A 27,609-nucleotide genomic window follows, 5' to 3' on the forward strand; every position below is an offset into this window, starting at 1 on the left:
CTGCTCTAACGTTCTAAGTAGGTGACTGCGCTTACCTGAGGAAACCCAGTGGATCAACAACAATAGATGTCATAGTACAGCAAACCCCCACTTACTGCGAATAGTGGAAATGATGGTGAGATAGAGTTTATGAAGCTCTCAAATGCAGTCTCTGGGAGAGTAAAAAAATGTATGAAGCACTTAAAAGATGAAGACATCAACTAGGTTCTACTGAGACTCAAAGACAGGAGAGTACCAATCCACATGTATTAAAAACCATAAACAAAGGCTGCTTTCTGCACTATGAACTAAAGTCAAGCAAGTAGGCTCTACTGATACTTCAACTCAGATCACTGGATTCAAAGTGCAGAGTGCTAACCATTTCACCATAGAACCCTTGGAACTGTTCGGTTCTCAAGGGTTTCTCGATTTTAATAATCTCTATCCAATTAATCTCTCATGTTGATACTGAAAACCTTTGACAAACCTAACTTGAAAAAACTGGCATCCTTGCAGCCAAAGTCTAGAGTGTTTTGCTATGACCTGCTGATTGGAAAAGACCAGAAATATGCCAAAGCCCACTTCTAAAGATTGGCCTCATCACATTAACCTTGTTTTGTTTACAGATGATATGAATATATTCTGTGAGGGTGAGAGCTCGTAGCAACTCCTGGATGATATCACATCATAGAGGAATAAGCCAAAAAAAAAAAAAAAAAAAAACTGGCTTGACAACAAGAGATTGTTCTTAAATCTAGAAAACTACAAAATGTGTTGTTTTTTTGTGTGCAAAATAAAAAGAAAATGTACATGTGAACATCAGACATCATAAAGTAGACATGGAGTGAGTCAATTGATTTAAGTTCTTAGGTATAATTATTGACAACAAGATCTGCTGAAAGTCTCACATCAAACATATTTAGACTTAAATATCTAGAATGATTGCAATTCCATTACAACTACTCACTGAATTTTACCATAGCTTAGCTGCTGTATAGAAGTCAAGGGTAATTTCTACAGGACATCATTCAAACCACAATGCACGCTGCAGGAAAGGGCCATCAAGATCAATTATAAGGCTGGCTATCTTGACCACACTAACCCATTATTCACTCATTCCTGCTTGTTTAAATTATGTGCTGGTTTAATTTCATACCTCACAAATAATGTATAAAGCTTGAAAAACAAAATAGCTTTATACATTTACAATGAGTAAAATTGTACCTGTTCCAATAAAGTATGGAACGAAGTTAGTATTGAATCCAAGTAATGTCCTTTGACTAGGTTTCATTGGTTTTCTTTAAAAGATATGAGATGGAAGAAGGGCTGTGAATACCAGTGGATATCCAACCTATACTAATAATTTGTAGGATTATTAGACAGCATGTGATTCATTTCCACTGTTATGCTGATGATACTTAGGTATATCTGTCTATAAATCCAGATAGGAAGACCAGAGTCTTTGAAAAAAAAAGCTGATTAGTCAGTCAGTTCATCAGTTGGGTTGGATTAAATTGATCTCAGATAAGAAATGTAAAAATATTTTTGATCAGGACCTGTCATTTAAATCCTGTATTAAAGAGGTTTCCAGAATTTTCTTCTTTAATCAAAATTTTGCAAAAATTAGAAAGATCCTGTCCAGGGGTGATGCTGAGAAACAAGTCTTTGCACTTGTTACTTCAACGCTGGACTATTGTAATTCTTTACTATCAGGAAATCCACAATCTGTAGTTAAAAGCCTTCAGCTGATCCAAAATGCTGCAGCCAGAGTTCTGATGAAAATTAAAATGAGAGATCATATCTCTCCTATCCTAGCTTCTCCTCATTGGCTGTCAAATCTAGAAGACAATTTAAAATCCTACTTCTCACATATAAAGCAATAAAAGGCCATGCTCAGATTTATATCAGAGATCTGATTGTACTTTAAGTTCCTAACAAAGAACTTTGCTCTCAATCTGAAAGTTTACTAGTGGTTCCTAGAATCTCTAAAAGTAGAATGGGAGGCAGATCTTTTAGTTATCTTCTTTCTCTGTGGAACCAACTACCAGTTTTAGTCCATGAGGCAGAAACCTCGTTTTGTTCTGTGCTATTAAAAAAAAACAAAAAAAAACACGGCCCCAACCTGGAAACCCTGGTAAATATGATCTAGGACCATGACTGCTCTCTGAGGCATAAACATACTGACCAACCAAAGAAATAAGCGGATTTAACAGAAATCAGGAGGATTCGGCCAATCCAATCACAGCAGACTGCTGAGCATTAAAAACTAAAGTGCCCTCTGAAAATGTGTTTCAGTAAATAACTAATTCTTTCATACTGTAAAGAAAACAACTGTAATATTAAATGTCTCCTGCTTGCTTCTTTGAATACGATTTCCATCCTTATATAGGTGGTAGGAGGACTGTTTATTCAAAAAAATGTTTAGAAGAAACTGTTCAAACTCCTCTTCCTGCTGTCTTTATGTTTTACCCACAGGTTTTATTAAGAAGGTTTTACCTGTTTTAGAGTCTGATTTTATTCAAATATAATACACATCCTTTACGTCAGATGTTTCTCCCTAGAGCCTTAAAAAAGCAATTATCGAACTATTGCTTGATAATTTGGAAAATTGGTCCCTCAGAAGCATCTTAAACCTCCCTTAATCAATAACATTATAGAAAAACTTGTGTTTCAACAGTTAAATGCCTTCTTAACAATGACCAGCTGTTTGATTTTTTCCAGTCAGGTTTTCTTGCCGGCCTCAGTAAAGAGACTGCCCTGATTAATATGTTCAATGACATCCATATAAATTCAGACAGAATCACAGTTCTGGTATTATTGGACCTCAGTGCAGCATTTGATACCGTTAATCTCTTGATTATATTTGAGCGTCTGGAAACCTGGGTCGGCCTCTCTGTTACAGCACTGGACTGGTTTGAATCCTAAACTGAAGGACAGAGACTTTTATGTGTCAGTAGGGAACTTTAAATCAGAGACCAGAAAAATCACATGTGGTGTTCCTCAAAGCTCCACTCTGGAGCTCCTCCTATTCAAAATCTACATGGTCCTCTTGGTACAGATTATAGCAAACAACCAGATCAGTTACCATAACTATGCAGACGACAGACAGCTTTACATCACAATGTCACCAGGTGACTATGAACCCATCAGTGCGTGGATTAGATGGTTAGAACAGATCAGTCTGTGGATGTACCATAATTTTCTACAACTTAATAAAAACAAAACTAAGGTAATCATTTTCTTCTGATCTATCTTTGGACCAAAGGAAGAGAGTCCCAGAGGTAGCTCACAGCTACAGCTACTTCATCTAGAAACAACTGATTATGGCTGAAATCTTGCCGTCATGATGGACTCAGACCTGAACCTTCAGAGGCACATAAAGGCTGTTACTAAGTCAGCCTTTTATCACCCGAAGAACACGAAGAACTTGGACTAATGTCCAAGCAGGATCTAGAAACACTCATTCATGCATTATCTTTAGTAGAATTGATTACTGTAACAGTGTCTTCATAGGTTTTCCTAAAAAGTCCATCATACAGCTGCAGCTGATCCAAAACAATGCTGCCCATGTTCTCACTAGAACTAAGAAGGTAGAACACATCAGCCTGGTTCTGAAGTCCTTCCACTGGCTCCCTGTAGCTTAGAGAATATAATTTAAAGTCCTTCTGTTAGTCTATACATCACTGAATAGATTAGCGCCTAAATACATAACAGATTTCTTATCAGTCAATCAACCTCTCAGACCACTCAGGTCTTCTAATTCCAGCCTAATCTGTTCACCCAGAACTAGAACCAAACATGGAGAAGCAGCATTTAGTTCCTATGCTCCATCAAGAACAAACTACCAGAAGACATTAAAAGAGTTAAAAGCCTGAGTTCTTTTAAGTCACAGTTAAAAATCCATTTGTTTAGAACTGCCTTTGAATGGTTTTATTTGTTTTACTGCCTGCATTTATCATATTTTTATCTTTATGTGCTTTAAATTAACTTTTATTTTTCTTCTTTTTTATTGTTACTTTAAAAATTTTGTTTTAATTTTTAAACAAAAATTGATATAGTGAGTATATATATATATATATATATATATATATATATATATATATATATACATATATTTAAAGTAACTATTATCCAGTTAATTGCGATGCTTTGAAAGTATAATTGTAGTTATAGCACATTCTTAAATCTACTTGGAAATCAACAATCCAGATTGGGTTATTTTAGTCAAATCAGGACCAATTCAGCCCTGGGATAAGATAAGAAAAACTTTTTACAATTGAAAATGTGGGCTTCCTAAAAGTGAATTAAATGGTAAATCCCTGTGCAGGAAAACCAGGAAAAATATATTTTTTCAAGATTTTATTTTATTTTTTTATCGCTGCAGGCTTGCTAAATGCCAGTACCTGTTCTCAGTGTTCAATATTGTACATCCCTACCAATTAATCTGTCTTTTATGATTTAAAGTTGGGGATTTTGACTCACTACCTGCTACACCCTTCAGTCAAAAACTAACGCTAAACATCTTTATTCCTTGACAAGTAAAATTGGAACATGACTGGTATTCAAAATTATCATTTGTGTTTTCCTGGTAGGTCTGACAAAGTGTGAATGAACAGTGCTACCACTATTATGATTACAAAGCATATGTCATATAAACAACTTAATAGATCTTGTTTTCTTGTGTTATTAACATAGTCTGCATAAGTTTTGTATTTGAAAAGAAGATGAAATTCTAAAGAAAAACTCCAGACTTTTTTATGTAAAACATCAGCAGCGGTGGTCCCAGACCATGGTGCGGCCAAGGACAAATTAGTAAAACGAACAAAAAATAATACCAGGGCAACAGTTCATTGTATAATATATTAAGTCAGGCACAGAACCTAAGAGCATCTTGTTGCTCTGGAGTTGAAGGCTGCAGCCCCCCTGATCCAGACGATCAAAATTGCGATCCATCTACATTTTCCATGGTACATTTATTTATTTTACAGGATTCTAACATTTATGTAATTGATATCTTTTGGCCCTCCAACTACTTTAGGGATCACGTCACAGTAATTGTACCTTTGGTGCCTTGTGACCCCCCCTGGAGGTGAAAAACTGTGAAAAACAACACAAATGTTCAAATGAAAATGTTCTGCTTCAAAATGCAAAGGTGTACATCTAAACTGAAATATCAGGAGTGGGTAACAATAAAACAGATAGACTGTATTGATCCCCTCTACCAAACATATTTTTTTGCCACATAGACTTTTCTTTTATAAGCTGTATGAATTTTGCAGCTTCTTCTAAATAAAGAAATCAAAGGACACAGTGTTCTTTAAAAATACTTAACTTTAATATTAAAAGGAAAAATATAAATCAAACATCAAACAGAAAAAGGTGTTATTTTACAAATAAATCCGCAACTGAAAACAAAATAAAATGAAAAACTAACCTGCCTGGATTGTCCCAAAATCGTATAACTTACTGTCGATGCAACATAAGGCCGTGCAAAATGTATGCTTGGAGATGTATGAAAACATTTTCTTTTTTTAAAATGAGAAAATCTGTGACATAGTACCAATAATCTTATATATCATATACCAACAATAGCAATGAAATGTCAAACATAAAAAAAAGGTTTGATTTGATCTGAAGCAAGTTTTGTTTATTGCGCAAAAGAATCAATCAAATTCACTTTTTGCTTTTTCTGTTAAGAGCTAATTTACTGAATGATCTGATGCTATTAATGAAGACAGTGAGCAGCAGTGTGGGGTAGAAGAGATGGCGGATCTTGAGAAAAGCTGGAGGTAAACGCAGATTTTTCTTCAAGTCATTCTTCCGCTGAAGCCCTGAGTTGTATGGAGCGAGGAACCGCTCAAAGGAAGATAAACTCAAAGATCCTGCTGCTGGGCCATTCAGAGATGGATCATTTTACACAACAACCGAGATGAAACCTGAGCAGCTCGTAGTCCCGTTTTAACAATAATGATGACACCTCCTGTCTTCCCTTCATACCGTGTTCTGCCACAGATAATTAGTCAGAGCTCAAATGTCAGCAAAGTGTCACCCTTAAACAAGAACTTCAAATGTACTTTGAATAACTCTCAGGCTGTTTTTTTTTGTAAAGCAGAGTCTGCTGCAAGGGACAGAATACACCTTGTTCTTGTTAAAACAAGAATGTGCATGAAAAGTCCTCATCAAATCTTTTCCACATAGTTACCAGGGAAGAGACCTTCTTTGCCATGAATCCTGCCTGTCCACCATCCTGATGGATCTGCAGAGGGAAACAAAAACATGTTCTGTTACATTCAAACTGCATTTACTGAACCTGCCTGGTTCCGAGCTGTTTGCTGGCCACACACCCTCTTTGACGAGATCGAAGACATCATTAGCCTCAAAGGTGATCTCGTCGGTGTCCTGCCCGATGTACTGATATAAGGCTCGGCATCGGGGACCCTGAGGTCTGGGCTGAGGTTTAGGGGCAGGCGGCGGTCGATGGCTGATGCTTCTTTTCCTCTGCTTCCTGTGACAAAGAACCAAACAAAAAAAGTAATGATATAAACAGAGCTAAGCAAAAGTGCAGAATTTAATAATTGAACGAGGGAAGGAAGGTGTTGATTTAATTTTAATATTTAACATATTCTCATTATCAGTTCGTATGAAATCGTACGAAAAGTTATGCACAGTATTTTGTACGTTTTGGACGTTTTTCCTCGAAAATACAGATCAGTGTGCATGCGCAGCCAGACAGACGAAAAAAGCAGATCCGCGGACGGACGTAAAACTGGGAAAAACAGTGCAATAATCACTTCTTCAGCTCTCTCACTAGGTTGCTTGCTGTTTTGTATCTTAGGGTTAGGGTCAGGGTTAGGGTTAATTGTATGTTAAATTCTATGTTATTTAATGGTGCGTAAGATGCGCATGTGCAAGGATATCTTGTCTCGAGGCAAGACGTAAAAATACGACGAAATGCGACGAAAAAAAACGTCTAAAACATATGAAATTAGGGTGCATAACTTTACGTACGATTTCATACAAACTAATAATGAGAATACACTGCACACACACACACCCACACACTGATGGTGGCAAGCTACATTATAGCCAAAGCTGCCCTGGAGCTCACTGACAGAAACAGTATTTGTACTATGTATAAGTAGTATTTTCCATGGAAAGGTTTTCTGTCCGTTGCTACTTTCTTTAGCTAGCAAATGCATAGACTAGTTTTATCAAAATACCAGCATGGAAATAATTTCCACTATTATGTTGAGCTGTGAGCTGGATTGTCGTGAGATCTGAGTTTTCACTCTCACAACAAATCCATCTTGAAAGACTCCAATTAATTATGTCCGTTTCGTAACATCCAGCGAGTCGGACCAATGACATGCCAGCAGGGTTTTTTTGGGGCAGGACATGTAGAAATGACGACACTCCCCTTAGCAAAAAGTAGTATACTTGAAGTAAATTCTATTAAGAATACTTAAGCATAAGTATAAGTTTAGAAAGTATATCCGAACAATGTACTTTAGTGTTCTTGAAGTATTACTAAAGTAATACTTCTTCAACTAAATTGGGACATTTTTAAGTTTACTAAAGTATACTTAAAATATACCGTAGTAAAAAATAAAGTAAACAATAGTATAGTCAAGTACACTTGACTATACTATTATTATATAAGTCTGTGAAATATAGTTTAGAATAAGTAAACTAAGTGCACTGCCTGATTTTAAGTATGAATTTATTGCACTTTTAGTATACTTGAATAAACTGCTTTTTGCTAAGGGTCAGAAGGTCATTGTCGGGGCATTACACACACGGCTACGCTGGCCTGACTCGGTTTTAGCTGAAATAGCAACAATTTCTCATTTAAAAAGGGAGCAAAGAGAAGCCCTTTGTGCATTTGAAGATGGGAAAGATGTCTGTGCTTTTCTTCCAACAGGATTTAGAAAGTTTGATTTATCAGCTTACTTCGCTAGTTGTGAAAACACTCAAGAAGCTGCAGAGGAATCCTATCGTAATCATTATGTCTCCTTTGGCGGCTCTTATGGACAACCAAGTTGGCTGAATGGGTATTATGGAAGGCGGATACTAGCTGCACGTAACCCAAGCAGCTCCAAGTATTGTAGTAAAGGTTCCTCCTTTACACGGACAGACTGAACAGCAGCCATCCCAGATTGATAACGTAGAACTTAACTCAGTTCTAAACATATCAACATGGCTACTGCCAGGTTAGGTGATATTTATCTATATAATGACCCAGGGTGTTTGTCTTTGGACCAGTGTTTAAAAAAAACTGATTAGTCAGTCACTTCATCTGGATGAGATTAAGTTGGTCTATAAAGTAAAAAAAAAAAAAAAAAAAACCTTCGTCTTATATTTCTGATCAGGACCTGTCATTCAAATGCCACACCAGAGCGGTTTCTAGAATATCCCTCTTGTATCCCTGAAATGTTGCAAAAATTAGAAATACGCTGTGATGCTGAGAAACTAGTCCATGTATTTGTTACTTCAGGGCTCGACTATTATAATTCTTACTATCAGGAAGGCCACAAACTGTAATTAAAAGCCTTCAGGTGATCTAAAAATTAAAAACAGAGATCACATTTCTCCTATCTTAGCTTTGTTATATTGGCTTCTTTTTAAATCCATAATAGAATCTAAAAACCTCCTCCTCATATATAAAGCTGTAAATAACCAAGCTCCAGCTTATACCAGAGATCTTAATTTTCCTTATATTCCCAATAGAGCACTTTGCTCTCACACTGCAGGTGTACTTGTAATTCCTTTAAAAGACTAATGGGAGAGAGATATTTTACTTATCAGGTAGCTAATTCCTCTCCTAAAGAATCAACTACAGGTTGATGTCTGTCTACTTTTAAGGATAGGCTTAAAACTTTCCTTTAAGATAAAGCTTATAGTTAGAGTAGCTCAGGTTATCCTGAGCTATTGCTATGGTTTTGCTGCTATAGGCTTAGACTGCTGGAGGACATAGGGACCCCTTTTCATCATTCTGCTTCATTCTATCTCTATTCTCCCATTCTAAGGTATTTGTTAGTTCAACCTCTAAACTTAGGCTCACTCTTATTTTACTTATAGTAGCTTCATCTGGTCTGTTCCTGTTTGGCTGTGACTTCATTCTGGAGAGAAATATCAGCTGGACTGCTGCCATCAACACCTTAGATTATAGATGTGAGTGTAGAGAAACTGCCTGTGAATAGATGCTTTTCAGGAAATCTGAGACAGTACTGTTTTCTTCTAAGATGTGGCTCATAAAGTAAGCAAAACAACCCATGCTTGACATACCGGGGGCCTCATGGTATTGAATATGGATCCATAATGTTTAAAGAAAGCTGCTCAATATTTATCACATGTGCGCCTTTTGCAAAGAATTCTGACTTACATACATATATCTAAACCTAATAGACGAAACAAGCACTGATATACTCAGTATGGTCAGCCACTTGTAAAATATTTTTTTCCTCGATTCACATTTCTGTCTTTTTATTATAATATTATCTGACAGATTTCTTTAGTATTTACCTCAGCCATTCAGTTTATGCTACACCCTATATGTGTGAAGGACATAATACACTCATGAATATGAAAACTTAGAGGCATTGAAACATTTTTTCAGTGATTCACTTATCACATCCTTCTTCTTCTTCTGTATTTCACAAGCTGGTATCTCTTACCCTGACATGCCTTGGTCAGGCACGTTAAGAAAGTCCAAGTTCCCTTGGTTGTGCTGGTTAGGGGCTGGGGCCCGACGTCCCATTTGCGAGTCCAGTTTGGGCAGGGGAGCATTAGGTGGCCGGGGATGTTTGTGTGGGGAGGAATAGGTGATCTCTGATTGCCGGTTGGGTTGGCCTCTTGAAAACTTGGCTCCACCATTGGGGTGTGCTAGAAAGAAGAAAATAAATTTAGGACAAAGTCTGGAAATATCTTTCTATTTAAGGGAAGAGAACAAAACAAACAGGCTGACAGCTGCTGGTTCAACAATTCATTTTTTTTATGTACAGATGCATCACGTTCATATACTCATTTAGGGGTAACATGGTTCCTGCTTTCACAATTTTCAGCCTTTTTAAAAGCGTACAAAACATCAACAACTCGTTAAATTATCGATATAGAGAGCCTTTATATAGTGATTGAGGGATTTAGGGGTTAGGGAGGACGTTCGGACAGAGTAAGCTTGTATGTACGGAGCCCCTCTGATGACATGGTCAAAAAAAAATTTTAATTGTGGCCATGAAGTAGTATTTCGTGCACACGAAATACTTATTAATAATAAGTATTTCGTGGACAACTGGGTAAGCAAATCGAGCGCGCCTTCTCTAAGGTCTAAGTCGCGCTCGATTTGCTTACCCAGTTGTCCAGGAATTATATTAATATTATTAATAAGTATTTTGTGCGCACGTTATACTTATTGCGTGGCCACGAAGTAGTATTTCGTGCGCACGTTATACTTATTGCGTGGCCACGAAGTAGTATTTCGTGCACACGTTATACTTATTGCGTGGCCACAATTAAAAATTTTTTTTGACCATGTCATCAGAGGGGCTCTGTATGTATGAGCTATGAGAACAGCAACTTTTAAACAGAGTGTGCATGAGGAGAAATGGGTAGTTGGGTACTCGTGCATACCTTCGCACAAGTTTAATAGGTGTTCCCTCTCAGAAGCTGGTACAGGGTTGTGCATGTGTATTTTTTTGGAGTGGGCAGATCTCTTAAAAAAAACATGAAAAAACACTCTTGAGCACTGTCTGTGGACCAAAACAGGATGTCTGACAAACAGCGGCTCTCTTTATCACTACTCCAGCTCTTGCTGCTACATGTACCATGAGAGTGTCATTTTGTCCAATGATCATCTTCAATTGAATGTTTACATTCTCTGGAAGCATTCTGCCTGTTTTTTCTTCCTAAACTATGTTGCTCTCTCAGGTGAACATAGATGGATGCACGTACAGCCCAGGTTAAAACCAAGAGACTGAGAACGACATATAGAGATGGTTTGTGACATCAAACTGTGTTCCATCTAAAGACCCCTCATATTTTTTGTTCTTTTAAATAAAATGAGAAATTTTGCTTATAGCTCCTTTAATGTGGATAAAAATCATCTTCTAATTTTTATATGCTTGTCCTTTTATCTTTGTTCCATTAAAGCTTCTTCTTTAGTCTATAAACTGATTTGGAGAAGGAACCTTTAAAGCTTTAGAACGTTTCTTTTTGGTTCTAAACAAAGACTTTGATTTATTAGGACTCTTTGTGCATTTGCATGAAAATGTGAAATAAAAATAAACAAATCAAACAAAAAGGTTCATATGTCCTGACTTTGATATTATGTCATAATTTGGTCTTTTACTATAAAGCTCTTAAAATACCAAAATAAACATATTTTAGATTATTTTGGTCAACCTTTTTGCTTTTTTCATTTCTGTTCTTGGTAGCTGAAAAGTTCTGAACTAAGAGCTTTAAGCTTTTGAAGAAAAGGCATTGGTGCTGCAAGATGAGAAAGGCATGGCGACCAACAGCTGCAATTTTAGCATCCCCAAGAGTCCTGAAGATTGAATAATATAATGCAAATGCAAGCCTAAAATAATTACAATGCAAACAAGGAAATAAATTCAATGAGAGTCTCATACCTCTGTTAGGTGCATGGTTTCTTACTCCACCTCGAACGTCCAGACCAGACTTCCTGGTTGGTTCTAAAGAACAAAAAGGGTGGTTAAAATATCTGAATATAGAAAACAACTAATGCCAATAAATTACAATATTATGTTCCCCCCAAATGATGAGGAGATTTGCAGAGATATGGCCATTATTTTAACTCACTGGAGGACTTAGGTAGTCCGTCTCCTACAGTAATGGTCAGAGTCTTTCCTCCCGGTTTAAGCTGAGCCAAATCTCCTTGACCCCTTTGAAAAACCACCACCCTGGAGCTTCCGCCGCCCCAGCCCTCCTTCTTCACCCGGAACTCCAGTCTGAAAGACAGAAGAGGTGCATCAGAGGTCTGGTTATTTCTGCTTTCTCTACTCTGTTAATGCTTTCTGTTGCTCTACCTGTCAGAGAAGGAGATGGCCAGCTTTCTCTGGGTCACTTCCTCATATCGTTTAGACAACAAACTGAGAAACTCTGTCTTAAAGTTGGACTCCAGCAGACTGTCATACTGGGCCTCGTGCAGAATGAAGAAATCATCCTGTCTGGTACTGAAAAGGGGAAAAAAACAAACATCATAGTTTCTGTTCCACCAATAAATAAAGAAGAAGGAAGCATCCCTTTTTAGAAATTGAAATAAGCTCAATAATCAGAGTGTGATTTGTTCAGTATTTATAAGGCCATGTCTACTTCCAGTTACTTTGAGCTCATTTTCAAAACAAAATTAAGAAAATATTAGGTTTAATTCCAGCACTTTTAGCAAGACTTATGACAGACCAGCATAGCAGATATGCTCATCAGTAAAATTCTTTATTGATCCAATTTTTAGAAGAGTTTGTGTGAGTTTGTTCGTCCGTCTGTGTACAGGATAACTTGATAAGTTATGTTCGGATTTTAGTGACATGTTTACCAGCGGTGCGCCTCAATTTAAACAACAATCCATAACATTATGGTGATCATCCAGACTATAATCTGGATACAGGATTTTTTTTTTTTATAAAGATCCTTTTTAATTGTGAGATTGTGATTTATGGAGGAAACAAGCAGTTCCCCTCTAAACCAGAGGGTGGCAGCAGTGACTATTGAGAGTTTCAGCATTGGACTCCAAAAGTCATGATCCAGACTAGCCTTATAAACCAGACTAAATGTGAGATTAAATGTGTAATTTAGTCTGGCCCCGATGAATGAGACATCGGAAGATTGTTGATGAGAACAACCCATTGTTTTTAAACCATGTCTGTGCCTATTGGCCAACGCTCTGACAAATTAGCGCACCTGACTGTGACGTAGTAAGCGCGACAGAAAGCTGGTGGGGGGGTGTAAACAAACAGTCTGTTGGTAAAACAGCGAATACATCATTCTTAAAAATGAATGAGCGTAGAGCCTCTTCCTGCTCACGTTTCAACGACAAACCCAAGACTAATCCTTCCAAAACTGATTCCAAAGCTGAGTCAAACTAAAAGTGTTCAATAGTTGTTGCCATATTCCTTTTTGTGCTTTCTCCAGCGTCGTGCAGCTTTGTTTTTGGCCCACTTTGCATTCAGACATTCAAAACACATCTCTGCGTTGTGATTGGCCCGCCAGATTTACGGCCTGGGGCATTGATCAAGGCTAGACCAACTCGCAGGCAAAAATGAGTTTGACCTCTGATGGGTGGGGCTAGTTTACTAGGCTAGATCCAGACAGGAGAGTTTTAGCTATAGGTGTCGCTTACAATATGAAGCATCATTTGCTGCCTGGCGGAGGTCTGCCCTCTCTGAGTGCTTTTTTAATTTAATATTGTTCAGTAAGGTCTGCTTGAATGTTTGTTCTTTAAAAGATCAGTTTAAATGGAAACAAAAACCTAAGGGCAACATTTTTACTGATGTAAAAGAGAGATATCAGTTTATTTAATAATAGTATAAAAATAACCAATAAGCGGAGTAGGGTTTTAACAAGCTACATTTATTTGAGTTTATCTCAGCTACGTATTTTATGTGTATGAACTGTTCTTCTAGGAGTAGTTTTAGTGTATCTTAACTATTACCTTCTCTTAAATAATAGGGTAACATTTTAAAGTCACGCTACTCTTGCTGGAATACAAGTCCTGGCTATTTTTTCAACCATCATGATTCTCTGATTTAGGGAAGTTAAGCAGCAGACCTTAATATATACCAAACATAAGTGCCTACATTCAGCCTATGATATTCTGCACAGATCTGGGTTGAAAGAAGACGTTTCATTTTAACATGCTTTTTTTATTTTTATGAAAGTGATATTTTTGTTTTAGTGTGGCTAAACCAGAACCCTGACCTGATTCTGACGGAAAATCTGTGGAAAGGACTAAAGATTAGGGTGATGGCAGGAAAACCTTCTAGCTTTAGACAGCAGGAGCTCCTAAAAACACAAATCGGAACATATAAAACTTTCTTTATTTATAAGACGGGTTTAATTGGTGTAATGCCATTAAAATGTTAATTAAAAAGGTCATAGATCGTTGTTATTTATAGAAGGTAACTATGTAATACGCCTTTGATTTGATTATTGTTGGAGAAATTCGGGCCTCATCTCCTTTAACATTCAACATCATGTTTGGTTGAAATTAATCTGAAACTAGCAGGTGTGTAAACAATTTAGTGATACATTTTAAGTCTTATTAGAAAGTCATGGGAATTACCTAATCATGCTGCTCCATCTTGTTTAGCTATAAAAACTCTGAGCTGAAAGAAATTAAATTATTCTCATTGTGCTTTCAGCATTTGATAAGACAGTGAGCTTGATCTGTTTTATAAATAATCTTTATTCACTCCCAATATCTTTCACTTTAATGACTCATTTCAAAATAGATTGAAGGAAGTAGTTTCAGGTTACTTACAATATGGTAAAATGCACCTTTAATATTTTCCCAAAAATAGATAAACCACAGATTGTTCTAATAAAGAAAGTAAAGTGATAAACCTCCATGATTTCAGGGACTTACTCATAACAGGGACAAATGCAGCTGCAGGTATCTTTGAATTAGTAGTATTGTTGGAAAATGGTTGAAAAAGCCATGTTATAGTTAGAGGAGATCTATGGGTGGTTAAAATGCTTTATTTTTCACTGCAGAAAGGGCTTAATATGACTAGATAATTATATTTATTCTAATTTTAGAGATGAAATTGTAAAGGTTGGTTCACTTTACAGAAGCTTAAAGATATTTATTTGGAGATTAAATAACTGTCAATAAATTGTGTCTAAACCTATAAATCTAAGTCAATATATATGAGATTAGATATGTATTTGTATCATATTTGTATTTTTTCCCACGTTGTCAGCTCACACATACATGTAACATCAGATGTTTAATTCTGATCACAAGTTTAAAAGTAACAAATTTACAACTTTGCAAAGATCAACTTCATATTACACATTTCTGATGAAGCTGTTACACTCCCAACCTGTTGGTGGCAGTAGTGCACCTGAAGGTTGTTGGTCGCGAACCGTTATGGTGCTTGTATTGTTGCAAAGTTATAACCTTGTAACCTGTGTTCATAACCCATAAATGGGTAACCTCACAGAGGGAGAGCTGATGTCACATGGTACTATGGAACAAATAAGAAACCTATTTACTTTACTTAACTTATCTATGCTATTAAATGTGATTCACCAATTTATACATCAACATAAATATGCTTTTATTGATAGTTATCTTATCGCATCCATGAATGCCATCTTAAACAAACAAAATCCAAATGGTTGCTTTCCTTAAGTATGGAGTAGATTTTGTTCCATTATTGTTAGATGTTTTATAAATTTCAGCTTTTAAAAAAAATATATAATTTTTTTGTTCATATTTAATGTTTTCAAATTCCATATTTAAAACAAAAATCAATTTTATATATTTGGAGTTTTTATTTATTCAAATTTCTCTTTAATATTGAGGTTTAAGAGTTGCCTTATTTTTGTTTAATGGTCTATAGATCCCATTCTGTCCACTTCAAGCCCAATGCAAACACTCGCTCTTGACGAACCCAATGACCAATTAAAGTGTTGTTGCTAAAGTCTATGCAGACCAACCGAAATCAGAAATAAAGACAAAGTCATCTGTAAAATGCAATTGGAAAAGAACGCAATTTGTAAAACTCACTCTAAAAAACTATAAATTTGAAAAATAAAATTTGAAATTATAAAATCTGTAAAATAATACAAAATTACAATGGGAAAAAATAAAATATAATCAAATGTAAAAAAAAAAATAAACAATCGGAGAAACCAGCAAAGTTACTCTCAAAACGTTTTTTTTTTAATTATGAAGATGTTTTTATCTCATCTATAGAATACCTTCTTTTCAAATTTCCATTTAGAAAAAGTGTTCTTTGTTTGCAACACCTTCACTCCATACTTCTGCCCCCCGTTCAAATGCAATGATGAGTTGCAAGTTTATAGTAACCTAAATTTAAAAAGTCGAAACTGTTTAATATGCAAGAAATGAATTAATAAAGAACTTTAACCGTCACTTCTTTAGCATAATGCCCACTGACTGTACAAAATGGAGAAAGTGTCAGAAGCACTGCAGATACTTCATGCAGAAAAAAACCCTGTGATGCTCAGTCTTGCATGTACTATTGAAATGTTGCAGGGCTTATAGGTTTGAGGTTTTATAGATAAAATTATGCTAAAACTGACCTCAACAGTTAGATTGGACCTTCAGTTTGTAACACTGGGTATTAAGGTACATATTTTAGAATAGGGTAATGTCAGCTTTTGCTTAAAGCTACTTTAAAGGACATTAGATGACAGCCAGCTCGCTAATGACCTTTATACATTTTATACTAATGAAGGTTAATCTTACTATAGATGTAAATAAGACTTAAATTATATTTTTCTTTTATTGAATCTGTGGTACTTATTCACATCACCCAAAAATAGTTTGTAAATTTTATATTCTACAATTCTGTCCATTCAGATAATGAGATATAAATTTAGAAAAAGGTTTGATATGTAAATAATTTAAGTCATTTCTAAGAAAGCAATCTTCTGTGAACTTGTACAGTAGAACCCCCCCATGTGTTTTTTTTTAGTCCAACCACAGCAGATGCTTCTAAAAACTGTGATCATTGTCATTATGACCCTTATGCAACACTTATTTTAAACAAATGTTAGTGCAACCATGTTTAGTCATTAAAATGTGAGCCCTACCTGAGCGAGACGCCACTGATGTTTCCAAATTCCAGTTTACGTTTTAAAACCTCCTGTATCTGTCCTTTTTCGGGTCCTTTCTTCACCTTCTCTCGACCAATCAGATAGATCCCCTTAGGGGTCAAGATCAAGTCTCTCTTGATAGACTGAGTGGGGGAGAAAAGAGGAAATGAACAATGTGCATTGCAAGAAAGTGGAAGAAGAGCAGGTTGAAATCATGCCTTTTTTTAAATCACTATAGAAACAGCCACCTTGAACCTGCGGTCAAACTTTGTGACAGAATCAGCAAAGTCAACTCGCTCCCTCTTGGCCAGGAACTGCCGCAGCTCAGGTCTTTGCTCCAGGCCAAGGTAGTCTCCAACAAAGTTCCTGTTGATGCTGTTTTTCCTGCGCTCCTTGGAGTTGTACAGGATGTCCGACGCTGTGGGTTGTGAGGAAGTGAGTAAAAAAAAAAAAAAACAGAAGTCAAACTGTGTAATGTGGTTTGAAGAAGACTAAGAAACTTGTGGTGTTTCTGCTGCTCACCCTCTTCCCTCATCTGTTCGTATTTCTTCCTGGCATTGTAGCGTCTCCACGCCTTCTGAATGGTTCTAGCGAAGGTGTCAAACTTTCTTTCCCTCATCTCCTCAAGAAGAAAGAGCTAAAAAAAAAAGATAAAGCCCATTCTGAATGTTAATGCGCTTTTCTGTTTTTCCTCTGAGGGTCCACTTATTGATTTATCTAGACCAGGGAATGAGATGTTTAATAGATCAGGCATCATATCTGTTAAGCATATTAATGAACCAAACCAAAAAAGGCTTCAAATGGCGACTCTTTCCATTCACTTTTCAAACCCCTCCCTGAATTTTTTTTTTTTTTTTTTTTGTAAAGCTTCACCAACAACTACTCTGTCCTAATCTTCTTCAGACACTTTGTTTCTATTTAGCCTTTTTTTTTATTTTTATTTTTTTTTATTTTTTACACAAGTATCACAGCTATCGATATCAGTTGAACACTAGTCTATTGCATTTTTCGCCTAATTGACCTGCTGTCGCTCCCTTGACATCCCAGAAGCAGTTTGCTTCACCAAATGGGGTCAATGCTTCACTGGCACAGATTCAATATCATGAACCCCCAATATATCACCTACAGGAGTTCTTCCTCCTCATTAGATCAGATTAGATTAGATTAGATTCAACTTTATTGTCATTGCAGAGGTACAGGTACAAGGCAACGAAATGCAGTTTAGGTCTAACCAGAAGTGCAATAGCAGCAAGTGAAGGATAAATAAATCTGCTCTCTTGGTTTTTATGCATCTGCAGATTCTCTCCTACTAGCATGTGGATCTGTTTCTGTTCACTAATGTCAAATTTTGTCACGTACAAGGGAGGAACCAACCTGAGAAAATAAATGCCTGTGATTGGATACTCTTAAGGAAATCCAGCCTCATGAGAGCACAACGTCTTCCACCTTGCTGCAGCTTTTGACTATCACTAAAATCTTTAAAAGTCTTTAAGAACGTCTGAAGAGCAATTTCTCAAGACTATAGAAGTTCAAGACATGGAGAAAAGGTTTAGACCAGAGGACATGATTAGCTGACCAGGGTCCGGATCCGGACCCACCTGCTGGCTAATCCGGACCCAACCTGACTTAAAACATTTATAGATTACAATTAGCCATGAGCTGCTGTCAGTCTGGGTTGCTTCTTCTAGCTTCTTTTAGACACAGCAGGCAAACCTGTGGCAAGCCGGGGGATGGGAAAGAAGGAGCAGACGCTGGAGGAACTGCGGTTAACTGGTGACAGAAAAGCGAAATGCCGTGCTCAAAGATGAACCTGCACATTTTGAGTATGTTTGGGCATAAAGCCCACTGCTCTCGTTAAGCCAGAAAAAAGGAAGAATAAAAAGTATGTCACATATCACATATTTTATAAAATATGTGAATCAGGAGATCGTCTATATACGGTACCAAACTGAAAGATTGTTGTTCTGCACTACAAAAAAGCACTTATTTTTAAAATGGAAAAATGTTTTAGTTAAAAATTCAATGTATAACATGTATGCATAAACACCTCATTTTATTTCAGTGTTAAATTTTATAATAAAAAATGTCTCTGGACCTTTACTTGTTTGTTGTTTTCTTTATTCGGACCCCACTAATTTCTAACTGGTTACCCCTGGTTTAGGGTAACAAGTGTTGGTTTTGAATATTGTGTATATAATTTAGTGCAGTAAGATTGGGCTTTTACATCTTTATCCACTTCCATGTTCAAAGTGTATTAACAAGGTTAGAACAGAATTTTAAATCACTAATTCTGGCAGTTTTCCTTTGTCGTTATGCTGCTATTTAAAAATTCCTTCAAGTCAGATTGTTGTTCATTTATTTAAAACTAAAAACATGACATTTAAGGCTGTTTTGGTCATCCCTGTAGAAATGTGTCCTTATCTCACCATGAAACACGAATAGCACACAAAAACCTCTTTACCGATTCTGGGTTCTTGACAAAGACTTTAGTGCGTCCCATCTGGTACTGGTCAGTATCCATGTTGACCGATCGGAGGAGATGAAGGACCCCTTGCTGCTCTGGTCCCCTCCAATGCGGCCATGTTTCAGGGGTAAGTATGGCATACCTGAAGCCCCCAAAAAAAACACAATCAAAGACACATTTAGAGGAAGTTTTTATTTCAAAGCCAGCAAACACCTAAGCATCAAAGAAATAGCTCACCTATGCAGAAACTTAGTGAAGAGGCGACGATAAGCGAATCCAGCTCTTCGCACACGAATATTTTCCCTCAGACCAAGATATTCAACTTGATGCTTGACTCTGCAAATGGACAAAATAACCCTGTTCATACAGAAGAATCTCCTGATGGCAGCTTTAGATTATCAGTTAGCACCCAGACCTGCTTTCCTCCCAGTCTTTGGGCCTTTTTGTCTCATTTGGTTTAATACAGCGGATATAATGTGGGGTGCACTTCATCAGTGTGCTCACCAGTTCATTAGCTTGTCTCTGATGGAAACATCAATAAGCTTTTAATGCATTAAACACACTACAGAAGATTATTCATGCATAAAGCTCTTAAAATCTAACAAACTCTTTAAAAAACACCCAATAATATTTATAACAGCATTTAATTACCCTTTGGGATCTATAAAGTATTTTTTAATTAAAATAAAATGTATTCCTCATGTCAAATCTAATAAATTGATTCTTACTTTGATCTTTGAGCTGGCCGTTGTCGGCCTCCCTTTCTTGTCTGTGTTGAGGTTTTCAGGAAACAAGCTGCGGATGAAGTTACTAAAGCAACAAAATAGTTTTAAAAATTAGTTTTATAGGAACTTGTGCAGAAATGTAGCTGTTATACTAATCAAAAATGCTTACAATTCACTGCTTTGCATGAGCTCTATGAGGTCAGGAAAGAGGACGTCTCGATTTCTCTCACAGAAGCCATTGATATCATACGACACCTGAGGAAAATAAACATAAACATTTATTCAGAATTTATTTGTTGAACTTGCGAGAGCCCCTGCTGTTGTAATTAACACCTGAAAACTGAACTTCATAACTGGAATTTGAGATAAATGTTGTTCACTTTTCTTTTCTTTTTTGCTTGCTTTTAATGATATTTTTCACTCTCTTTTTATTTAATTAGATATTTTTATTTATTTATGGTTGGATTTGTGTCCAAATTTTCTGTGTATCTTGTGTCTTCTTTTGCTCATGATATGCCATTATTTGGCATAGCCATAAATACTGTTAATTGCGTATAAATTCCTGGGTCATATATTTTTGGGTTTGTATATTTGAGCATCTAGACTTTCTATAAGAGGTGGATGAGCTCAGACCTTCCCAGCATAGTGATGGACGACAAATCCAGAGTTCCAGCTGTTGAAATGTTCATGGGTTCCCACGGCAGCCTGCAGCTTCTGCAGCAGTGTGCCATCGGCACCCTCTCCTTTGGCGTGCATGGTGGCGCACACATCATCCAGGACACTCATTATACCAGGAGGGCTCTGTAAGCAGCAGACACCGTCACAACAGGAATAGTCCTCATATAAAGCTTATATGATACGTTCATAAAGAAAGAAGTCTGAGGAGACGAATTGTTTTATCAGGATGCGTCACGCTCCTCAGATGTTTGGGAGTTTCTCTTGTTTCTCCTTTCTCTAATGTCCATTTAACACCAACAAAGTGTCTATATGTCGAAGCTATTTTGGGGGTTTAAACAGTTGACAAAGTCTAAACTAACTGACACCCAACTTTTTGTTAAGGTAACACAAGCCCATGTTTAATATTTAACGTTTTAGGGTGTCAAATTAACAATAAAGGCGTGGTACTGTTAAAATATCATGTTAAGGGTAACATTAGTGTAGTGTTTCCAACACCAACAGAAAAAAGTGCCTTTGGAAAGTTAAATAACAGCAGGAAATAGCAGGAGTTTCAAAAAATTTCAGCAAACCCCCAAAAAATAAAGATACAAAAGAATGGGGACCTCCTAAAAAAACAAACAATTAAATCATGTTTATTTATTCATGCATGTAAAGCTAAATATTTATATGATTTTTTCATACATATATTATCCTTACATCAGATTTAGTTATGTCTTTATATTGAATGTATTTGTACTTATTTAATGGGAAATTAGCATTTTTATTTTTACATTTCATAATGCAATGTTTTATTTATATAGTAAATAAATAAATGTTACATCCACATATTTCACGGTATAGTTATTAAATAAATCAGAATCAGAATAACAATGGCAATAAACCCGATTCTGATTCTGATTCTGATTTATTTTCATGATGAATGAATTTCATGATTTATATTAGCTCTTCATATACCTAAGAGACCATAAGATGTGTTAATATTAAAAAATAGTGGAAGAAAAAACAAACGCGCCTGTTCTCACATACTTGGTAAAATTAGGCAAATTCCAAGCTGGGATTATAGCTTAGACTGACTGTGCTGCAAACTGCGCCACAGAGCTGCAAGTAATACCCTTTGATATATTCAAAAATATTACAAAATAAAGAAATAAATAAAAAGCATCAGGGAAGAGAAAGGTATTTTATTATCTTCAGCTGAAAAGAGCCTGTCGAAAAACACCAACACTATGTTTCCAACACTAGCCAGGATTTTAACACTGACATTTTTACAGCATAGTTTCATATTTAGATTTTTTTCTTGGTTTAATTGTTTTTTCTCACCTATTTCCCCTGCATTCATTCTCTGATAACCTTATCTGGTATTTTTGCCTGCCATCAATTCTGCACATGAACAAATTCTGCACATTCTGCACAAAGAATTAAAGATAAAAAAATAACTAATGCAAAAAAACAAAAACAAAAAAAACTTTCAAAAATGTTTTATTTGGCAAGCTGTTAGGAATAATCTCTTCATCAATTAAACTCACATTCCTTCTATGTGCAAACTTTTCCAATTAAGCTGATCATGAAGCAGAGAGCTCCAGGCAATATCAAAGGAGCTAGCCCAACAAGTTAATGCGTTAATAACAGCTTGCTTTACTTGTCTCACTCTGTGTCCAAAGTTTTAATACAAAGTTGTCTTTCCCACATCTAAAGTGATTGTTATTTTGAACAATGTTTTTTTTTTTTATATGCAAGTGTCTTTCTTTTACCTGAAAATAAAAAGAATCTGGTCTGCTATTCTTAATGAATGAGGTAATTTTTACAAAAAATATATAAAGACATCCTGTTATTGCTGAATTCATTAGATAAACTGTAAGAAGAAGAGGAAGGGGGGAAAAAACTATGCCCTGAGCAGCGGGTGTCTACGCAAACTCGACAAACTAATAGTGATTTCATCAACATCTACATCTAAGAGAATGGGAATAGGATCCTAATTCAAAAGGAAGTCAAACTAAATTAAACCCAACAAACAGGACAGGCTGAAGCTTCTCTGAAGGAAAAACGTTTCTTGCTTAGATATCTGTTATGCCAACAGTAAGAGAACATCCACCATGAAATCATTGCAGCATTATCTCATTCATTCAGAAAAACTGTCCAAACATATGCTTCTTTTAGACGTTTCCTGAATTATGAAAATAATTTTTTCCTCCTATGCTATTTGTTCCTTTGCTTTACTCAATTTATATGTTCTCTTGTCTTGTCTTTTCTTGTGGCAAATACTGAACGAGTCATTTCTTTCCAAGTATCAACCAAACACAGAAGTAGATCTTAAAAAAGATTCTGTGTGAGATTAAATAAATCTATTTAAAAGATTTTATAACACATACGAATACTAATAGATAATGTATTTTCTTGTATTTAAAAACCCTGAATGTTGGAACTGTAACTAATATACAGTCGTATGTTTATATTATCACTGCTGCTTACCTTTATCATTGCTGCACTTTTAAAAAAAAGGAAAATATCTTGAGAGCTCTACTGAACAAAATTTCTTTTTGTATATTCTGGGTACAAAATCATAATAGAGTCTGTCTAAGTACTTACCAGTTTATTTTCAATGAGGTCACACACAATCTTGTTGTTAAAGTACTCGATGGGGGTCCATTTAATGCCTTCCGTAACATATTCCTCCTGATTATGAGAAGTAAAACAAATATACTCTTTTAAAACAGCTTCAGAGCCAATGTGAGTTTATTAGTCTGCATTAACGGTTTTCTAAAATAAAAAAAAATAAAAAAATGTCTTACCTGCTCAGCCTTCAAAGTGAGCTCAATAAAGATCTGCTGCAGTTTCTCGTTGACAAAGTTTATGCAAAACTGCTCAAACCCATTTTTCTACAGAGAGAAATGCGAAAAGTCACTTTCAGATGATAGCTAAGTAAACTTAGCATTTTAACACCACATATATATATCATCCCTTCATGTTTTATTGCTTGTATGTAAATGTTGTGCACCTGTAAACTGTGAAAGCACTGACCTGAAATATCTCAAAGCCATAAATGTCAAGGACACCGATGCTAAACTCCTCGTAAGGTTTCTGGATGGCTTTATTTATGGCCTAGAGCAGATGGAGAGCGTCAGGAAAACAGAAATGTGTTCAATTAAGCCTGCTGCGGTTGTAAATGGGAAATATGAAATATTAACCTCTACAAGGTAGTCAAAGAGACGGGCATAAAGGGCTTTGGCCAGGGCATCGCGTGTGTAGGTGGCCTGCTCCTGGTTGAGGGTTACGTTTATGGACTCTGACTTGCCGCCCCATTTGGAGTCCATCTTTCGACTGGTCAACTTGTCCTGCAGCCTCTGGGGATCTATTCCCAGCAAGTAGGCAGGAAAAGCAAGCACTGGTGCAGACAAAAGGAACAACAATCACATAGGTATAAATAAATGGCAAGCCTTAATGTATAAATAAATGAAGACAAAGCAATATGTACTGAGCAGAAAATCCCCAGGTAAGATAAACAAGTCAGCTGTGCACATATTTGAGCAATTAGCTGGTATTCAGCCAAGGGGCTGCTTTTGTCGTAGTCTGATCTAATGAACTCTCTGAGGAGCAGTATAATTGCCTTGTGTGCTCGTATTATTGCAGGGGGTGTGTCCGCTTCTAGGTTATACTCACAGTCTGTGCTTTCCACCTGGCTATGGTTCCCTGCCTCTATAAAGCTGATGTTTCCCAGATGGAGGATACCTGCAGTGATCTGCAGCACCTGAGCCTGGATGTCACTGGGGATACCAATGACCTGCATGGCTTCCTGCAAATGAAAACAAACTCATTTTGACTTTATTTTTATTTTGTTGAACATTTTTAATTACAATTATTCTTTAATTTAATTTTTTTTAAGCATTAACCCTTTAGAGGGCAAGTTAGCATTTTGATCACTTGCATATCCCTTACAAATGTCCCCTCTGTCCCTCAGTGAGGTCTAGAAGCTCAAGATCTATATCCAGCTATTCAGCAAAGATCCTGCTACATGGCTGTACGCTAATTTAGGAAATTAGTTTATTTTAGAAAGCTGTCTGCAGCAGATGATTTTCCACCTCAATTTATTTTCAAAATAAATGAAAGTTGAAAAGCTTTCCCGAAAATATCTGAATAGAGATCGAAATAGAAATACCTTGAGACAGAACTGCAAATCAAATATAAAACAATGCCAAATATGCCAGAAAACACAAATTAATGCATTTTAAGTAATCTTAGTCACCTTTAAAGAACAGTAATTGGGGCTGTAGAATCGCACAGCATGATATTTTGACAATTTAAATGATTGAAAAATTACAAAATAAGTAAAGTTTTCTTATAAAAAAATATAGTGCCTGTATAGAAGTAAAACCCATATGGTATATTTGTATATATTTAAATGTTTTTTTAAATATGCATCTAACTTTTAATTGGAAATGGTTGTGTTTTGTAAAAAAAATTACGAACAATCACGTGTACAAGAATATTAACTTTGATGAAAAAGTATTCACCTTTACTTATATTGGGGAACTAAGACCTTTCCATGGGTAACTATAGCACCCCCTAGCGTCCCCCTGGCGCCACAGCTGAAATATCTTTAAGTGATTCTGATTTACCGGTATGTTTGATCATCACACATCATCTACTAGCTTGCAGCTAAATGAAGATAAAAGTTAAGATTATGTACAGTTTTACCACAATTAAATATTCATCATTTTTAAATCAGAGGTAAGCCCAAAATTTACTTTTCAAATGATTATATAGTTTATATTAATATAGGGAAAGCTTGTTGAAAAGTAAATACACCCTAAACCTAATGATCGGTTGTGTCAAACAGACACAGACACAAACAGAAATCAAGTACTTGTACTTGCGTACTTGTGTCTGTTAAATCAGAGGAGGATTTTTCTTTCTTTTTTTTTTTTTTTTAGGAATTTTTTTTTCAATTCTTGCTTGATGATTGTTGCAGTGATGAACGCCCTTTTAAGGTCATACCATAGCGTCTTAGAGATAAAATCTTGAACTTCAAGTAAGCCACCACAGAATTTTTTTATTTTCTTTGATTGGGTTGTATGAACTTCCTTTGCTACTGTTTTATTGACATCCAACGTAAAAGCATGCACCATACAAATCTCTGCCGAGGTTTTGGAGATCATCATCATCATCATTTTTTTTTCTTTTTTAGTAAAATATTTCAGGTGTGTGTGTGTTTTTTTTTTTTTTTCCTGTTCTGTGAAACCTCTAACGGGGGCCATATTTGCTCTATCCCCCTTTCTAAGTCCTGGAACATTAACACCGTCCTTAACTGAGTAAAGTGATCCACCTATTTTGGTCGGTCAGCCACTGCTGATTACTGACTGTAGTTCGTTTGTCCCAAAAATCTTGAAAGTGGGTTTCTGACTGCTTGCTATTGTTGGGTGTTTTGACCTCATGCTATCAGATAAGTATGAGAGGTAATATACAGAAATATAAATATTACAGGCTCACCGGAGTCATGGTTGTCAAAGGTAGCAATCTGTGACAGGATTTGCTTCTTGTCTTTGAATGCACCTCAATACAAATCCCCCAAACAGGAAAGTTGTGCTGCTTTACTTTTGATGAAAAGTAAAATAGGTGCCATTGCTTCCTATATATTCCTATCTGCTCTTTTCCCCTCTGGAAATATGCCCTAGATGCTCAGAAAATACCTGATGTCAGGGATACCTACCCAAGCACAACACCAGACGATCCATTTCTTTGAAAGCGTCGCTTACATTGCATTGGGTGTATAATTTGAGGACTCACACTGAGGAGCAAGGAGCAGTTTGGAGGTAAGACCAATGATCTCTATTTATTCACTAGATTGCTGATTGCCCGAAAAAAGTAAAGTAAGTGAAGCCACCATCCACCATGCTGGTTCTCCCCACTCCCACGGAGACACAGTAAAAATGCCTCCCTGTGTAGCATTTCGCTGCAAAAACAAGCAGTCTGCCGGCTGTGGGAAGACGATCCACAGGTAATTTTACAGTCAGTGGATGTACTAACCAAGAAAATCCATATATACACCAGTGTATCCTATAGTATAGTGTGTAGTAATTCTTTATAAAGTGGATGAGGTTGTTTGTTGTATTTCTCATTTACATCATCAGTTTAGCACCTCTGGCACATCTGTATCATTATGCTCCATTAACACATACATTTTGTTGTGATGGATTTGTATAACATGTTATATTACATCATTTATAGACTTCATAATGACTATGCAATGTGATGTGCCTATTTTTTTTTATTATAAGTTAAAGTAACCTACTTAGGTGATGAAACAGCAAGTGTGTATCCAAGTGATGAATTTATCTTTTATTTTAAAAGGCAACATCATCGTTGTTTTCGATGCTGTATGGCACATATTGTTTACATTGCGACCGGTATAACTAGGGAGCACCAATATGGCGGCCGGTGGCTTCCCTTCCACCCCATACTACCAACGGGCAATCAGCAATCCAGTGAATAAATAGAGATCAGTGGGTAAGACTACCTCCTCACAGTGTGTCACCTGTCGGTAATAGGTATGGTTGAATACCCATTACTTCTAAAAGTAGTGGCGTTCTTGCTGCTGTAGCTGGTCGTTGCACAGTTGGAAGTTTGCGACAAAAAAAAAAGAAAAAACTGGTTCTAGCTTAAGAGTAGAAAAATCGGTCTGTCGAATACGTTGCAGAAGGGCTTCAATAAACGGTTTTCCAGTTAACTCAATATCTGCAAATTTCATTTCATTTCTCCATTAACTGGTTTGTTGATGCCACAGATCATCAAGAAATCTCACCCCTCACAGAAATATTTATACACTCCATGCTTTTAAAACTCTAGCAAAAATTATTTCTAACTAAATATTAATTTGCTGCTTCTTATATTAACTTGGGCAAAAAATATATGGTTGACAATCTGATTTAATATATGTACATACCCTCAAACTCCCAGGCCTCTGGTAGA

At 36.3% G+C, this 27,609-nt stretch overlaps 1 protein-coding gene across 1 annotated transcript in view; it reads right to left on the reverse strand.

Annotated features, from left to right (window-relative positions):
- Positions 1 to 5,344: 5,344 nt before the first annotated feature.
- LOC107097719 (unconventional myosin-If-like) overlaps positions 5,345 to 27,609 on the reverse strand; it is a 42,068-nt gene continuing 19,803 nt past the window's right edge. The window contains exons 10-29 of the mRNA XM_015394978.1: positions 24,304 to 24,436; positions 23,832 to 24,028; positions 23,665 to 23,745; positions 23,436 to 23,522; positions 23,233 to 23,319; positions 20,602 to 20,769; positions 20,138 to 20,223; positions 19,972 to 20,053; positions 19,659 to 19,765; positions 19,481 to 19,579; positions 19,241 to 19,385; positions 17,302 to 17,416; positions 17,028 to 17,197; positions 16,777 to 16,922; positions 12,021 to 12,167; positions 11,794 to 11,942; positions 11,604 to 11,666; positions 9,654 to 9,861; positions 6,324 to 6,484; positions 5,345 to 6,235 (exon numbers count right to left, since the gene is read on the reverse strand). Coding sequence (XP_015250464.1) covers positions 6,159 to 6,235; positions 6,324 to 6,484; positions 9,654 to 9,861; positions 11,604 to 11,666; positions 11,794 to 11,942; positions 12,021 to 12,167; positions 16,777 to 16,922; positions 17,028 to 17,197; positions 17,302 to 17,416; positions 19,241 to 19,385; positions 19,481 to 19,579; positions 19,659 to 19,765; positions 19,972 to 20,053; positions 20,138 to 20,223; positions 20,602 to 20,769; positions 23,233 to 23,319; positions 23,436 to 23,522; positions 23,665 to 23,745; positions 23,832 to 24,028; positions 24,304 to 24,436 — 2,508 coding nt within the window. The 3' untranslated portion in view covers positions 5,345 to 6,158. The remainder of the gene's footprint in view (positions 6,236 to 6,323; positions 6,485 to 9,653; positions 9,862 to 11,603; positions 11,667 to 11,793; positions 11,943 to 12,020; positions 12,168 to 16,776; positions 16,923 to 17,027; positions 17,198 to 17,301; positions 17,417 to 19,240; positions 19,386 to 19,480; positions 19,580 to 19,658; positions 19,766 to 19,971; positions 20,054 to 20,137; positions 20,224 to 20,601; positions 20,770 to 23,232; positions 23,320 to 23,435; positions 23,523 to 23,664; positions 23,746 to 23,831; positions 24,029 to 24,303; positions 24,437 to 27,609) is intronic.

The sequence above is a fragment of the Cyprinodon variegatus genome, unplaced genomic scaffold (assembly GCF_000732505.1).
Source record: "Cyprinodon variegatus isolate N-32 unplaced genomic scaffold, C_variegatus-1.0 Scaffold717, whole genome shotgun sequence".
Lineage (NCBI taxonomy): Eukaryota > Metazoa > Chordata > Actinopteri > Cyprinodontiformes > Cyprinodontidae > Cyprinodon > Cyprinodon variegatus.